The following is a 16,786-nucleotide window of genomic DNA, read 5'->3' as shown; positions in this document are numbered from 1 at the left end:
AGATGCTTGACCTGTTGACTGGGAAGTGGGAGGCTGGGGTTTCTCTGGAATGCTAATAAAGAAATAAATATTGAATGTGTGGTCGGAACTTTAGCGAGTTTATTTATTGTACGGGACAAGTTTCCTGCTCTTATCCTTGCAAGAACATGCTTGATTGTGCCCAGGGAAATGCCTGCTAAAATGTCAGGAAGGTGGTGAGACAAGATTTTTATCAGCCGGGGCAGTGCTTTAGTGACCTCTGTAGCTCCTAGGCCTTCCCCATGATTAGCAAAACTAGAATAAATTACAAAAAATAAGAGAATATATGTGGAAACCAGCATAATTTATACAAATTGCAGGCTTGGTAGAGACTCCCGAGGTCTTCGATTTAAGAGCACAGAGTAGTGCTCTTCTTTGGGACCCGTGCCCCATTGTCCAAACGGTGTATCCAAAGTGAGACCAGAGTCAGGCCATAAGGTGGTCTGTCTGCCTTCCCCCTCCAGGCAGCCCTCACCTCTGTTTTATTCCCAGAGGTCATAGCACCCAGCATTGACCATAATATTTGGCGGGGTGGGGGGTGATTAGGTTTAAATCTTGATATGCGGTACCATTTTGTAGGGTTTTCATTGTAGTGTTCCTCACGCCTTTAGGAGAGGCGTCAGTTACTGCTCTGAAGGACTCTGCGAATGTTTCTTTTCTAATTTGGGATTTGCTCTTTCTTCCTTTTCCTGCAGGTACATTCCTGCTATTGTTGACCACACGGGGGGACTGCCCTGCCAGGGGACCTTCCTGCTTCACCAGGTAGTCTGGCCTTGAATTGGGGTTGGGCAAAATGTCATGTGCCGTCTGTGTTAGCAAAAAAATGTTGGTGGATTCAGACAGCCAGACCTTTTCTGCTGCTATGGTCATTGTCTAGATTATTAGTCTTTGCACTTTGCCTCAAGCTTGAATTCCATTGACTCCAGCACATCCTGGAACTGGGAATGCAGAGGGAACCAGGAGAATGGGGGTGGGTAGAGGAGCCATGCAGAAGAAGAACCTGAGAGAATAAACATTGTTCTTCCTCTTTTCGCTTCTTTCAAGGAGACTGGCATGGCATCTTTTCCCACTGACATTTGGGATAAATTTGTTTTTGGGAGGGCAGCTAGATTCGAGACTAGTAGCACCTTAGAGACTAACAAGGTTTTTGAGGTGTAAGCTTTCGAGAGTCAAATCTCTCTTCTTCAGTGTGTTCCTAAAATGATTCTGCCCAGTGCTCTTGAAAAGATACTAGATAGAATGAAGAGAATGAAGATGTCTTAAAGGCTAAGCTTTGGCAGATGGGCTGTCGCTGAGCAGTAGAGCATCTGCTTCGCATGCAGAAGATCCCGGGTTTATTCCTCAGCATTTCCAGTTAGAAGGACCAAGTGGTAGCTGATATAAAAGATCACTGCCTGAGACCCTGTGTGTTTGTCCCTTCTGTTCCTTCAGGGAATACAGCGTAGGATCACAGTCACTATTGTCCACGAGAAAGGCAACGAGCTGCATTGGAAAGATGTGCGGGAACTGGTGGTTGGTAAGTTCTAGTCCCGTCCCTGATTGGTTGTGCCCTCTTTTGCTAACTATAAGGACCCTTTCCCATTTATCTTGGAACAGTTTCCACCTTTTACATGGTTCTCCCTGACCAGTACACTTACGACAGCGTGACTCTGCAAACAGTTGTCACATTTGCACACACAATTGCAAACCTAAAAATGAGAGAAGCCATTGAAATTCATAAACATCAGCACAACTTTAACAGAAAAGAGGAGAGTTTAAGAATGAATAAGGCTTGGCTTCCTGCCCTGAAAAACCTCCAGACAAAGACAACATTCAACAATAGCCATACAGATTAGCTTTGGATTACACACATTAACAGATCACTTCAGGATACAATGGTTCCATATTAACATACCATACCCACATTAGCACATTATCTTGATACTTACAGGACAATACTTTTGCAGGACAATACTCAGCTCAAATCCAACCCCTTTCTGACTATATATTACTCTTCCTACACCCTTGACACTGAGAGACACTGTCCTTCAGTGTTACTCCTCTGAAGATGCTGGCCACAGTTGCTGGCGAAACGTCAGGAAAGAAAATTCCAAGACCACGGTTACACAGCCCGGATAACCTACAAGAACCAATGAACTCTGACCGTGAAAGCCTTCGACAATATTCTAAAAATGATATTTCACCAAAATAATGTTAAAAAAAAAATGTTCCACCAGCACCTGGTTGGCCACTGTGTGAACAGACTGCTGGACTGGATGGGCTTCGGTCTGATCCGGCATGGCCTTTCTTATGTTCTTATATGTGGGAAGGGAGACTTTGGTTCATTTTTGTGCTTTAGCTTAAAACTAGGTTTGCACAATGGATACCTGCAACCCGTTCAACCGAACGGTTGGACAACAGATATGGCTGCCTGCTAACCCATAGCATGGTCAGCCCAGCGTAATGGCTTATGCTAGCTACTCTAGAGTTGGCATGGCGGATTGGGGGAGAGGGGAGGCAGAGCTAAGAGCATCCATCCCCTAAGTATAAAAGTACGTTTTTGTTTTAAAACTTCGACACCCCTGCTCTGCTACTACCTGTGTTCCTGCAGTGCCTCCAAAGACTCCTAAGTCTTCTAGAAGGCCGAGTCTGCTCAGGCTGTCAAACCAGGCTATATTGTCAGGCCTACGCTTGGGGCTTTATCCCAGTGTTCCTCTGAGCTCAGTCTGGGCTTTCTCACCTTCAGCTCTGAAGCACTTAGAATCATCGAATCATAGAGTCGGAAGGGACCACCAGGATCACCTAGTCCAACCCCCTGCACTATGCAGGAAATTCACAACTACCTTCCCCCCCCACCCCCAGTGACCCATACTCCATGCCCAGAAGATGGCCAAGATGCCCTCCCTCTCATGATCTGCCTAAGGTCATAGAATCAGCATTGCTGACAGATGGCCATCTAGCCTCTGCTTAAAAGCCTCCTGGGAAGGAGCGCTTACCACCTCCTGAGGAAGCCTGTTCCGCTGAGGAACCGCTCAAACTGTTAGAAAATTCTTCCTAATGTCCAGATGGAAACTCTTTTGATTTAATTTCAACCCATTGGTTCTCGTCCAACCTTCTGGGGCAACAGAAAACAATTCGGCACCATCCTGTATATGACAGCCCTTCAAATACTTGAAGATGGTTATCATATTCCCTCTCAGTCTTCTCTCCAGGCAAAACATACCCAGCTCCTTCAACCTTTCCGCATAGGACTTAGTTTCCAGACCCCTCACCATCTTTGTTGCCCTCCTCTGGACTTGTTCCAGCTTGTCTACATCCTTCTTAAATTGCGGTGCCGAGAACCGAACACAAGACTTATGCTGTGTCACCTTCTTCAGTGTGGAATTTAATCTTTGTTCCTTCCCTCCTTGCCTTTAAAAAGGACAACTTGGAGAACTTTCTCATTTTCCTGGAGCTTCTTGGGAGACCTGCTGTTGATACATCCCAGGGTGTCCTTCTCTTCCTGCTTGCTGGGGGAGGAGGGACACACCCCTGTGCAAAGAGAGTTGTGGGTTTGTTACAGTGATTCATCGTTATTAGAAATATTGCTCCTGTGGAAAGGGGACCTTTGAAGAGGTTCACAGCCACCTTCCCAAAATGTGCCTCTCTTTTCCTGTGGTTCTAAACTAAAAACCATCCTGATTTTTGACTGTGTTTTTTCTTCCTGTCCAGGGCGCATCAGAAACAAAGCAGAAGTCGACGAAGCTGCTGTGGATGCCATCTTGTCTCTGAATATTATCTCTGCAAAATACCTGAGGTCTTCTCACAGCTCCAATAGGTAGGGGGGGTTCAATCATGAACTTGCCTGGAAAGGCAGAATGTCCAGACTTCGGGGTCCTCTAGGTCAGAAAGAATGCTGATCCGCAACACTTCTCTCTAAAACAAAGTTGGCTTGAAGGACAGAGGGGCTAACTGGTTCTCGGCAGTGGCAGAAGGCAGGGGGCCTGCTTCCGGTTTTGCATAAATTTTGCAAGTGTTTGCTGGGTGTTAGATCACAGCTATAGGGAAATTAAGAAAACATTTTGTTGCTTAGGCTAGTATTAGATTAAGTTTTTGTATTGGACTAAGTATTGGATTAACATTTTCTTTGTTCGGTGCCTAATTTGTGAGGGTGTCTGTATATATTTTTTTAGGCAAGGCAGAACATTGCATATGCTCCTTCTGGTTTCTGAACCCTGAGAGTGCATAATCGACACATTTTCCATGTGTATCCCTATAATCCTGAGGTCTAGACACTTTTAAAAATCGGAACTCTGCTACTTGCCCAGGCAATCAACTGGCAGGCCCTTCCAACACCAGCCTACACTTGAAGGCATAAGACAAAATGGTTGCGATGGTGGAACTGGGAACTAGGTTGTGAGTGATGGATGTGGGAATGGAGGGGTGGTGGGGCTGGTAGGGAGGCACAGGCGGGATGAGATGAGATGAGCGCGGTGAGAAAGACTTGGAGGAAGTCGATTTTGAAGAGGGGTTCTGGAATTCTCTATTCCGTGTGCTCACGGTACGTAGGCCTGATGGTGCCCCCTTGTGCCGTCGAGAAGTTACTGCCGTCACATCAGCTGGGCATGTGATCCGTCCCCAGCGGAGAGCAGGGGTCTGGCTTTTGGTTGGGCGGAGCTGCAAAGATCCCACCGCGGGGAGCTCATCTCGCCCCCCTCCCCTCATTTGCAAGCTTGGTGTTTGGGTGGCTGCTTTTGAGTGCCTTCTTGTTTGAATTCTGTCTCCTTGTTCCTTCTCTCCCTTGGCTGTTCTGCTTCTGGCCGCACTAACGAAAGCTTTCTGTGTCTTCACAGGCTCTTTCTTGATAAGGATATGCCTAGGTATTTTCTGTTTGCTTCCTTTGCACATAAAGCTTCTGCTCCGCTAGAATGCTTTATGTCTCTTGTGTTGCTGACCTTTCCCAGTACCGGCCCTTTGCTGGCTTCCTGGCTCTGCTGCAGGGGGAGAGCGGTTCCATTCCCTCTCCATCTGCTGTGCCGCTGGTGAACCAAAACACAGAGCCCATTTCCCTTGTCTTTCCTTGCATTCCTTCCCTTTAGCCTTTCCATAGTAGGGTTGCCTAGAAGTTTTCCCCGATCCTCCTCGCCTTTTTCCTTCCTCAGCTGGCTGTGCCTGAGAAGTCAGGGCCACCATAGAAATTAAGGGATGGGGGTTGGCTAGACAAGTTGCATCTCTGAAGCTAACCATGGGAAGAAACGATGTGGGGCTCCGTTTATGCCAACTTCTTTGGTGGGAAGGGGGAAGCAAATGTAATAAGTCCCATCAGAATTAGGTTAAAAAATCCCTGCTTAAAAAACAAACAAACAAACAAACAAAAAGCACTAGAGGCGAGATAGTTGAATGGGCCAGCAAGAGAGAGATGTTGCCGCTGACTTCAGATTCCATTGCAGAGAGGTTCAGATTTAACCCAGGCAGTTGGTAACCAAATGCCATTTTTGCTATTCCCCTACAACAGGGGTCTCAAAACTGCGGCTCCAGAGCCGCATGCGGCTCTTTGGCCCGCTGAATGCGGCTCTCCAAACTTGGTTCGGAGCCCCTGCTCTTGCGCCCGCTCGTGCCGGCAGCTGGGCTGCGGAGCTGGCGCGCCTGAGAGAGAGCGAGAGAGCGGGCGAGCGGGCACACTGTTTCTCCCCGCCCCCCGCCGTGGAGAATGGCCGGGTCCCCCTTTCCCTCAATGGTTGGGAGGCTAAAGCCTCCCCTCCCCTCTAGCCGTGTGATTGCTGGGCGGGCGGCTCGGCGGTTCCTGCCCCCCCCGCCTATCAACTGTTGGGAGGGGCGGGCTTCCTTTGGTAGACCTGGCCTCCGGCTGAGTCCCATTGGGAGGCCATGTCTACCCACTGGCTTTCTTGGCGGTAGACCTGGACTCCGAGGAGGGGAAAAAGTCCCCCTTCAGAGGCCAGGTCTACCCATTGGCTTCTAAGGGCCTCCGGAGGCCAGGTCTACTGCCAAGAAAGCCAATGGGTAGACCTGGCCTCCCAATGGGACTCAGCCGGAGGCCAGGTCTACCAATAGGCTTTTATGGCGGTAGACCAGGCCTCCAGACGAGGACTACGGACGTGGAGGGGGAAATGACAGGGATTTACAATTTAATTTTTATCAATAAATAAGATCACTATTAAGTATGATATCAAGTTTTATTCAGTGTACCTATAGTTTAATTAAGACTTAAAACTTTAATTAAAGTTTATTAAGTTAATAAACAGTGTACCTACCTATATAGTTTAAGTTTAAGAAATTTGGCTCTCAAAAGAAATCTCAATCGTTGTATTGTTGATATTTGGCTCTTTTGACTAATGAGTTTGCCGACCCCTGCCCTACAAGGTCACTGTCACAGCCTCAGATGGACTCGCCTTGTAATTTATGTGTCTTTAAATTGATGTTCCATTCCTCCAATCTCTCTTTATATTCCACCATCCTTCTAAGGAGCTCACTGCAGAGTATGTGTGGAGGGGCAGACATGCAGTGCATAGTTCGGTTTGGGTGCAGAAGATCCCACCTTCAGACTCAAGATATATTTTTTTTGGCCAAGATGCCAAAGCACCACTGTTAGAGAGCGCAATACTTCAGTGGACCCAGTGGTCTGACTCAGTAGAAGGTGCAAGGTGGAGAGTGCTTCGATTGCAGGGGCAGGGCTGGCGTCTCCGTGGCCCTGCTCCTGCAATCAAAACACTCGGTGCCCACAGCAGCTTAGCTCCAGTCATTACATAGCTCCATAAGGTTTCAGCCGGGCTCCTGATTTCCCCCTCTCTTTCCCTCTGCTCTGCACGTGCCTTTTTCCCGGGCTGGGCCAAAAACTTGTAAGTGCCGCTCTTTTCTTTTGGTCCATGTGGGATTTTGTTTTCTCTTACCCCTGTTTTCTTTTTTCCAGTTTGATTTGGCAAGGCTTACCCACCATGTTCCTCCCTAAACCCTGTTTGCTCACTCACCATGATCCTCACTAAACCCAGCCTTGTGCTTGACACCAATTTAACTTCACCCCTTCCCCAAATGCTTTGTCCCAAAATTCATTTGCAGAGATGAACAAGAATAGGACTTGACACAACTAATATGGATCAGGGCCCAGGGCTCAGACGGGGGTGGGGAGTGGTGGTACAGTCTTGCTGAAGGCGGAGGAGGAGTCTGGCCCTGGTTTCTGGGATGGGAGCACTCAATTAGAGCAGGTGGTGAAGAGCTGCCATAGAAAGGGCCCCCCTCTGCCCCAAGATGGCAGAGGCATGGAAGAAGTGGCCCTGGGAAGCTCCGCTAGAGGAGTAATCTCAAGGCCCGGCCCGGCCCGGCCTGTGGAGTCTTTCTTTCTAAACGAAGATGTGAGGTTTAGGCGGGGCGTGAATCCTTTCCAAGCTGGAGTCTCCCTTGGGAGGGGGAAGAGAGCTTTGGAGAGCAAGACCTGTAGCGGAGTGGGGATTTTTTTCTGCCTCCCTTGTCCTTGGTAATCTTTAAGGTTTTGGTTTTCTCTCTGCCGGCTTTGCAGCTGTTTCTGTGGCGAAGTCTAGCACTCTTCCGCCTCCTCTTTTCCTGCAGTCCTTCAACCTCTCCTTTTCTTTAGCACTCTCGCTGTTTGGATAGATGCGTCTTCATAGCCTAGTTCACATGTAGTCCAGAAGGCTTCTGTGATGTTGGAAAGAGACCTGGGCGCTGCCAGGAAGGCGGGGCATTGTCCAGTGGGGTTTGTTGGGTAAACACATGGTTCCATCAAAGTGGGTAAGAACCCAGGCGCCCAGGCACAATTGGCTTCACTAAAATGGTTCTCCCAGTGCCAGGTTGTCGACCAGGGCAGGGAACGGGCTTCTTTTTTTCCTCCTTGTTCTCATGTTTGCTGCTATGTAAGGGACCTGTCTGCCCTCACTTCCAAAAAGAAGTGGGCATACCAGCCAAAAGCAGGGTCCTTCTAAGTTGGCCCTGAAGTTTTTTGCAACAGTAATTAAAAGTTTGCACCCCTGTTTCTGTTGAACGACATCCTGGGGCAAGGTGGTCAGGCAGCGGCCTGCAGTGGGCTCCCTGGCAGAGTCTTGGCTGAACGTCTGCTGTGTCGCTTCCAGGACTTTCTACCGCTTTGAGGCTGTTTGGGACAGCTCCCTTCATAACTCCCTCCTCTTGAACCGAGTAACGCCCTTCGGAGAGAAAATCTACATGACCCTCTCTGCTTACCTGGAGGTGAGTGTATGTTGCGTCACACTGCTTGGGTCTGGAAAAGAACAGAAGGGAGAGATGAGAGGAGGGGCCGTGGCTCAGTGGTAGAGCATCTGCTTGGCATGCTGAAGGTCCCAGGTTCAACCCCCAGCATCTCCAGTTAAAGGGACTAGGCAGGTGATGTGAAAGACCTCTGCCTGTGACCCTGGAGAGCCGCTGCCAGTCTGAGTAGAGAATACTGACTTTGATGGACCGAGGGTGTGACTCAGTATAAGGCAGCTTCATGTGTTCGTGTGTTCAAGGCCACTGTGAAGGCTGGTGCATGCTGGGGGAAGGCAGTCATTTGAAACCAAGTCTGTCTTACCTTTGCCGGTCTGTCGTTCCACCCAGTGGCTGACGGCTGGATGAAGCTAAAAATACAGTTAGGTGTTGGGAAGAGACTGGGAATGCTAGAAAAGCTAAACACATCTGCTCTGGTCAAGTGGAGGATGTGAACAGCCTGTGGGGTTTTTCTCCCCCTTTCATCCAGCTGGACCACTGCATCCAGCCAGCTGTCATCACCAAGGATGTGTGCATGGTCTTCTACTCACGGGATGCCAAGATCTCCCCTCCTCGTTCGTTGCGCAGTCTCTTTGGCAGTGGCTATTCCAAATCCCCGGACTCGTAAGTGGGATGATGTGATGATGAACTTTTGCTGCTGGTTTGACTTTAGTTTTCTTTAATGCTGCCAGTTGTCTTATGGCATTTTTCTGCTGTTTTTTATTGTTTTATCATGATACGTGATTTTTGGGGGGAAGCTACCATGAGTGAGCTTGGACAGAACAATCCGTTAATATTTCTGTTTACTTACTAAAATATTTGTGGCCTGCCTTTTTCCCTACAAAGGGGTCCCAAGCGCTTCATGTAATGACATTAAGGCAGCCTGAAGGCCAGCAAGGCCTTTTTCAACCAGCACTTAAAACTTTAAAACTAAATTAGTTACCAGGCAAAAGGGTACATTGCAGGAAGGAAGTGGCATCACTGAGGTGCCACCGTAGAGAAAGCGCTGTCTTTTGGACAGGTCTTACTTCCGAAGGTGGGGCATCCGGATCAGGGCCCCCAAAGAAGTCCCGAACAGTGGAGTTCACGTGTGAGCTGGCAGTCCTTCAGATCTGCATGTAGTTGTGTTGGGATTATTGAACAGTCTTTTCCAGTGACAAGCATCTCCTAACAATGCTGAAGACTTGGGATGGCACAGCAGTACAGAAGCCCATGAATGTCAGAGGAATGGAGAGTTAATACTCGGAAAGTTGCCTTTTGGAATTACACCAGAAACTTTTATGGCAATAGCATACTGGGGGCCTCTAATACATTTTCTGTTTCGGTTTTAATTTTTAAAAAGTAGCCGGTTGCCCGAGGAGAAATTTGTTTTAATTAGAGACAGGTGTTGTGTTGACATGGTGAGGACACTGAGACCATCAGTTCATACAGCCAAGCTTTCATGCGATTAAAACCTAGTTGTGTGAATGGCCCCTCCTACTTCGAACAACGTGATCTTTCTTGAGGTACTCGAGTTTCTAGCAGCCTGGTCTCTAGCCCTTGGCTTATTTTTCAAAATATGATTTTGCTTTCTTCATCCGGTGTTGTTTTGTCTTCTTTTTGTGGGAAACAGCAATCGAGTAACGGGCATCTATGAGCTACGCCTGTGCAAAATGGCAGACACCGGCAGCCCAGGTAAGAATACTGCAGGTACACATGAATGTATGCTAGCATGAATGTTAGCCTTGAACTGTTGCAGTGAAAGAAAGAAACTGGGAAGCCACTGAAGCGGCTTAACCCAATGGTGGGAAGAGAATAGATGTGGTCAGGAGGCAAGAGCCAGTGTTGTGTAGTGGTTAAGAGTGGTGGTTTGGAGTGGTGGTCTCTGATCCTGGAGAAACGGGTTTGATTCTCCACTCCTCCACATGAACAATGGACACTAAGCTGGTGAACCAGGTTGGTTTCCCCACTCCTACACACGAAGCCAGCTGGGTGACCTTGGGCTAGTCACAGCTCTCTTCAAACTCTCTTAGCCCTACCTACCTCACAGGGTGCCTGTTGTGGGGAGGGGAAGGGAAGGTGACTGTAATCCAGTTGGATTCTTCCTTAAGTGGTACAGACAGTCGGCATATAAAAACCAACTCTTCTTCTTCGAGTGGCAGCGTTATTTGCGACCTCTAACGTGGCTTTGTTTCGGCGGCTGTTAATTTGAGCTGCTTTCTTCTCAGGAATGCAGAGGAGGAGGAGGAAAGTCCTGGACACGTCCGTGGCCTACGTCCGTGGGGAAGAGAACCTGGCAGGGTGGAGGCCCCGGGGGGATAGTCTCATCGTGGAGCACCAGTGGGAACTGGAGAAACTGGAACTGCTGCATGAGGTGAGAGCTGGGAAGGGACCATCACAGAGCAGCCTTCTGGGAGGTGCGCCCTGGCGCACTGCCCCTCCCTGAGATGTAATACGAAAGGCAGCAGCTGCAAGTTAAACCGCTAGTCGTGCAGCATCATAGAATCATAGAGTTGGAAGGGACCACCAGGGTCATCTAGTCCAACCCACTGCACAATGCAGGAAATTCACAACTACCTCCCCCCCACACACCCCACACAGCCCCAGTGACCCCTACTCCATGCCCAGAAGATGGCCAAGATGCCCTCCCTCTCATAAACTGCCTAAGGTCATAGAATCAGCATTGCTGACAGATGGCCATCTAGGCTCTGCTTAAAAGCCTCCAGGGAAGGAGAGCTCACCACCTCCTGAGGAAGCCTGTTCCACCGCTCTAACGGTTAGAAAATTCTTCCTAATGTCTAGATGGACACTCTTTTGATTTAATTTCAACCTTTTGGTTCTGGTCCGACCTTCTGGGGCAACAGAAAACAACTCGGCACCATCCTCTATATGACAGCCCTTCAAGTTCTTGAAGATGGTTATCATATCACCTCTCAGTTGTCTCCTCTTCAGGCTAAACATACCCATCTCCTTCAACCTTTCCTCATAGGTCTCCAGACCCCTCACCATCTTTGTTGCCCTCCTCTGGACACATTCCAGTTTGTCTACATCCTTCTTAAATTGCGGTGCCCAGAACTGACCACCAGCGTCCCATCCCACCAGGGCCTGTCTTTAGCTCTGACCCTTTCTGCTTGGGGTTTTTTAGAAAGTCAGGGGCTTGGGAAGGGCAGCAGAAGAGCCGGTCGGTCGGGATACCGGAGGGTGAGGAAAGTCCTCGAGTGCCGTTTTCTGTCACTGCTCAGGTGGAGAAGACCCGCCACTTCTTGCTGCTGCGGGAGAAGCTGGGCGACACCGTCCCCAAGTCCCTGAGCGACTCACTGTCCCCCAGCCTCAGCAGCGGGACACTCAGCACCTCCACCAGCATCTCCTCCCAGATCTCGTCCACCACTTTTGAGAGTGCCGTCACACCCAGCGAAAGCAGCGGCTACGACTCGGCGGACATCGAGAGCCTGGTGGACCGGGAGAAGGAGCTGGCTACCAAGGTGCGGAAAAGACCGCAGCTGCCTGGAAGCCGCCGAGGTTTCATTCCCCTCCCGTCCAAAGGGGTTGATACCATCAACAACGTGAAACAAACCTTTGTGCTCATTGAGAGTATTTTTTGTTGGTTTTCGTTGTTAGGCTCTTGGGTTTTGCTTTGCTTTTTAATTCTTTGTTAGCCAAGTCGGGTAAGCCAGAAGGTAGCCATGTCAACATGTGCGAATCAAGAAATAAAACTCTGCAAGGAAGATTTGGCTGAGGCAGTCAAGTTGCCCAAGGCAGTAGAGCGTGCAGCTCTTTGACCCTGGGCGTTCTTTTGTATTTTCTCTGAGTGGCGTACATGAATGGAGTGGTTCCATTTCCCCACCTCTCTCCTCTGCTGCCTGTGAAACACATTAGCCTGAGCCCCAAAATCATCTGGATAGCTTTGTGGCCCAAGCATGGGTGTGTGCCCAGATCTCTCCAATTCAGATCCAGCACTCTAACCTTCCTTTTCTGTCTTGTGTACCTCGCTGGTACTCTCTGACGATGGAAAATCTGGAGCTCAAAATGATCAAAAATCCAGGAAGTGCCCATCTGTTGTGGCCCTGTAGGGCAGGCGTCAGTGGGCTGTCAGCATCTTTATGGCTCTTCCTGTTTGGGGGAGAGTTGCTATCAGCTGGCATTATGCATTGAGTGTTAGAGTTTTATACCCTTGACTTGTTAGAGTTTTTATGCCCAGGGCCAACAATGGCTAGAAAACATAAAAATATTTTTATTTTTATTATATTTATAAACACATTTAAATTTAAAAAATCAGCAAAGGAATCTAAACACACAGGCAGCAAAGAATAATAAAAGCAGGGAGTAAACAGTTGCATGTAAGAGGGAAAAAAATCAGAATAGCCATTGGAAGCCACAAAAGTCAGCCTCCAAAATAGGAATGTTCAGGTATGTGGCGGCCTTCAAGGAAGCTAGTTCTGGACTAGAATTTGCCTAATTTATTTGAGCACTCAGGGCCATGGCAAGGAGTCTTCCGACTGGGGCTAGAGGTTTCCCTGATCTCAATTCCTTTTCATACCTCTAGGTTCCTGCCCAGATATTATTATTATTATTATTATTATTATTATTATTATTATATATATATATATATATATATATATATATATCTTTGTCCATGTCTGTCTCCTTTCTTTCCAGTGCCTGCAGCTTCTCACTCACACTTTCAACCGTGAATTCAACCAGGTCTACAACAGCATCAGTGATTGTAAGGTACGTGGACGATGGTTTGCCAAATACAGAGCCGTGGACCTTGGGTTGGAGACTTATTTACTTGTTTAAAAGAAGCCATACTTTAGTTTTGACTTGCACAAAGCTCACTGGCAGACTTTCCTCCCCTTCTAGCTGTCCGATATTTCTCCGCTTGGACGGGACCCATCGGTATCGAGTTTCAGCAGTGCCACCCTGACGCCTTCCTCGACCTGCCCCTCGCTTTCAGACTCGAGGTGCAACTCCGTGGATCAGAAGTGAGTTGAGTTGATGGAGGAGACTCTCTCCGTCCCTCCCCTGGCATTCCTTTCACTCAGTAGGCAGATTGCAGAGCCTGCTGCCCCTGCTTCCTTCCCTTCCATCATTGTTTCCTCTTTCTCTGCTGATTTTTGGATGTGTGTGCGCGCGCACATGCGTATCTGATTTGGCTGTGGCTGTTGCAGCACCTGCAGAAATTGTGGCAACATGGAGACAGAAATGAATGTATGCACCTGAGTGGAAGATGAAAACCAGTTGCACTGAATCTTGGTTTGGATTCTGAGCCATGATTTGCACAAACCATGGTTGGGTGTGATGAATGCAGCCGATTGTCTTCATCCATCAGCCTTGCTGGCTCTTGGTCAGGCTAAGCATTTTTCTCCCCCCCCCCCTTTTTTTTGAAAGGACTCCAGAAGCGAATTCTCGCGCCTCTAGTCCTGGTGGAGAGGGTGAGTCGTTCCAACTGATGCCACCCGTTGAAGCCTCTTACTTGGCCAGGGCCGGCAAAAATGAGTTTCTGAACCTTGTTCCTGATATCGAGGAAATCAGACCTGGGTGAGTCTCAGAGTTATTGTAGCAAGTGAGAACGGTAAACTCTGTGGGGAGGGAATGTCTGCCTCCCTAGTTCTGTCCTTCCTTCAACAAAAAGCACAACTTAGAATTATAGAATAGAATCATAGAGTTCCATCAGAAGAGACCATCAGGATCATCTAGTCCAACCCCCTGCACAATGCAGGAAATTCACAACTACCTCCCCCCCACACCCCCAGTGACCCCTACTCCATGCCCAGAAGATGGCCAAGATGCCCTCCCTCTCATGATCTGCCTAAGGTCACAGAATCAGCATGGCTGACAGATGGCCATCTAGCCTCTGCTTGAAAACCTCCAGGGAAGGAGAACTTACCACCTCCCGAGGAAGCCTGTTCCACCAAGAAACAGCTTGAACTGTTAGAAAATTCTTCCTAATGTCTAGACGGAAACTCTTTTGATTTAATTTCAACCCATTGGTTCTGGTCTGTCCTTCTGGGGCAACAGAAAACAACTCGGCACCATCCTCTATATGACAGCCCTTCAAGTTCTTGAAGATGGTTATCATATCCCCTCTCAGTCTTCTCCTCTTCAAGTTAAACATATCCAGCTCCTTCAACTTTTCCTCATAGGATTTGGTCTCCAGACCCCCAGAATCTGGCCTCCTAGCTTGACTTGGCTTTGCCAGAGCTTCTTCAGGGGACCTTCTGGCCTCTGGCCTCCCCTGAGCTGTTGGTTCATTGTTATCCTGAGAGCCACCCCCAACCAGGTCCTTCACCCTCCAAATCTTCCTCTTCTTTGTTCATCTCCAGCTCTGTGGTCTCCAAGAAAGGCTACCTACACTTCAAGGAGCCCCTTTCTCCATCGTGGGCCAAGCACTTTGTGGTGGTCCGTCGCCCGTACGTCTTCATCTACAACAGCGACAAAGACCCTGTGGAAAGGGGCATCATCAACCTCTCCACGGCTCAGGTGGAGTACTCAGAGGATCAGCAGGCAATGGTGAAGGTCAGTTGCGACTCCCAGGAACCTATAACACCCCCTTCCTTTGAGGGTTGTGTGGGTCGATTTCCCTACTTACTTGTCATCTGGGAAGCGTTTTGTCTTGTCTGCGCGCTCAGTGGCTCTTTCGGTGTGGAGAATTTTTCTTGCTTCTTCCCCACAGTGGTCCTCACTTTTAAGGACAGCTTCACTGGTCTTTGTGAATAAATGCACATTGAACCTCTGCTGCACATGGGGTCCCATTTCCGTGCTAATGAATAAGTGTCAGGCCCGTCACGGGGGACTCACCCCGTAGTCTGGGAATCACTTCGAAAGGATTCACTGACTTTCAGGAGCTCTCTGTTTTTGAACCCTCTAGACCCCCAACACGTTTGCCGTGTGCACGAGGCACCGTGGCGTCCTGCTTCAAGCCATCAATGACAAAGACATGAACGACTGGCTGTACGCCTTCAACCCCCTTCTCGCCGGCACAATACGGTAAGAGGTGCAGGCTGGGATCGAGCTCCGAAGCAGAGCAGCTGTTTGCTTTGTGGATTTTAGGGCGGTGGGGGAGAGAGGAGGGAGCAGAAGTCCCCTTGGCTTGTTGAGGTCAGAGAGCACTCTGCACTAAAGCCTGGCAGGTACGATACACCTGGCGGAGCCAGCCACCTTAAAGCGACAGGTTGCACGTACACCTCGTGCTGTCCTCCGTATTCAGCTGTGGAGAGGAAGCTCTGTGTGTGTGTGCCGTCCAGTCGTAGCCGACTTATGGCGACCCCTTTTGGGGTTTTCATGGCAAGTAACAGAGGTGGTTTGCCAGTGCCTTCCTCTGCACAGCAACCCTGGTATTCCTTGGTGGCCTCCCATCCAAATACTAACCAGGGCTGACCCTGCTTAGCTTCTGAGATCTGACGAGATCAGGCTAGCCTGGGCCATCCAGGTCAGGGCGGAGAGGAAGCTAGCAAGGATAAAGTTGGGTGGGGAGGAGCGGAGGTCAAAAAATCAAGTATCTAGAAGTAGAGCAGGTCAGGCTCTGCTCTCCTGTTAAGGACAAGGAAAGCAGGAGGTGGTCGGAGAACCCCTGGAGAAAGGGGGCTCCACGCTGTATATGCAAGCAAGAGCAGGAAATGGACAGCATGGCTCCATCTTGCTGCTGGCGTGGAAGATGACGGCCCTGGTCCTAGTGAGGAGGGCCAGAGGGCCCCAGTGCACGATCTGTCGAGGCCACCATCTCTGACAACAGCTGATGCTCTATCAGCTTATGTATTGCTAGGTCTGATATATAATGGAAGCCTGCTGGAAGCAGCTGAAGGGTTCCAAGCGCTGCATTTTGCTCTTGGTGGTATGCCTAGCCTGGAGTTTTAAATTCTGCTGCTGGTTTTAGGTTCCAGTCTTTTCAAGATGCCGGGTTGTGTGTGAGTCCATCTTTGTCACAGAAATGTAGAAATAGGGAGAGGGGAGGAGCTGGCAGAAGAAGGGAGAAGGGGTGTTGAAGGAGCTCGTGGGAGACTGATTTCTTCTTTTCTCATGCAGATCCAAACTCGCCCGAAGACGCTCGGGCCAGCTGAAATACTGAGTCCACACGGGGTCCTTGTCCAGTTTTTTTCTCCTCTCTAACACGCCTTTGGATATAGATAAAGCGATACATCTCATTTCTCTGTGATTCTCGGATTTTTCTCTTCTTGTATGTAACCCTGTGGCTTAACTTCCCTTGTCTCTACCTCCCTCCCCACCCTGTTCGGCACCTTCCCCCCCAACTCTTCTAACCCTGGTCCTGCCCTGTTTTCTTTTTTTAATTTCTGTTTTCACCTGTGCTGAAAGTACTATTAGTAGCATGTGGCCAAACAGACAAAATGATACAGTGGAAATTTAGAAAGGGGGGTGGGGAGGGCGTTGGGTTCCAATTTATCTGCACGACTTAAAAAAATGGAGGGGGGGAAATGATTTTGTTTCTCTGGGTGATCAGTTTCTCATTCCGATGGACTTTATCTCTGTGGTGTGTGATGTCTCTGTCTGGAATACTCCTTGGCTTTTCTTCTGACTTTTGGTGATCCGGCAGTATCCAATAGTGCTGCCCTGTAGGACGGCAAAAACATCTTTTGTTGCGTGCATG

At 48.9% G+C, this 16,786-nt stretch overlaps 1 protein-coding gene across 9 annotated transcripts in view; it reads left to right on the top strand.

Annotated features, from left to right (window-relative positions):
- KIF1B (kinesin family member 1B) overlaps positions 1-16,412 on the top strand; it is a 111,924-nt gene extending 95,512 nt beyond the window's left edge. For 5 of the 9 annotated variants that reach the window (XM_056865623.1, XM_056865619.1, XM_056865617.1 and 2 more), the window contains 15 exons: positions 714-780; positions 1,450-1,534; positions 3,709-3,814; positions 4,830-4,856; positions 8,076-8,190; positions 8,696-8,829; positions 9,818-9,879; positions 10,413-10,558; positions 11,427-11,666; positions 12,841-12,912; positions 13,045-13,166; positions 13,573-13,722; positions 14,508-14,700; positions 15,053-15,171; positions 16,207-16,412. In XM_056865623.1, the coding sequence (XP_056721601.1) occupies positions 714-780; positions 1,450-1,534; positions 3,709-3,814; positions 4,830-4,856; positions 8,076-8,190; positions 8,696-8,829; positions 9,818-9,879; positions 10,413-10,558; positions 11,427-11,666; positions 12,841-12,912; positions 13,045-13,166; positions 13,573-13,722; positions 14,508-14,700; positions 15,053-15,171; positions 16,207-16,249 (1,681 nt within the window). In that variant the 3' untranslated portion in view covers positions 16,250-16,412. The remainder of the gene's footprint in view (positions 1-713; positions 781-1,449; positions 1,535-3,708; positions 3,815-4,829; positions 4,857-8,075; positions 8,191-8,695; positions 8,830-9,817; positions 9,880-10,412; positions 10,559-11,426; positions 11,667-12,840; positions 12,913-13,044; positions 13,167-13,572; positions 13,723-14,507; positions 14,701-15,052; positions 15,172-16,206) is intronic. The other 4 variants (XM_056865624.1, XM_056865621.1, XM_056865618.1 and 1 more) reach the window with 1 other exon arrangement.
- Positions 16,413-16,786: the final 374 nt, after the last annotated feature.

The sequence above is a fragment of the Euleptes europaea genome, chromosome 19, assembly GCF_029931775.1.
Source record: "Euleptes europaea isolate rEulEur1 chromosome 19, rEulEur1.hap1, whole genome shotgun sequence".
NCBI classification, from domain to species: Eukaryota; Metazoa; Chordata; class Lepidosauria; order Squamata; family Sphaerodactylidae; genus Euleptes; species Euleptes europaea.
This window is presented reverse-complemented; position numbering and strand designations above follow the sequence as displayed.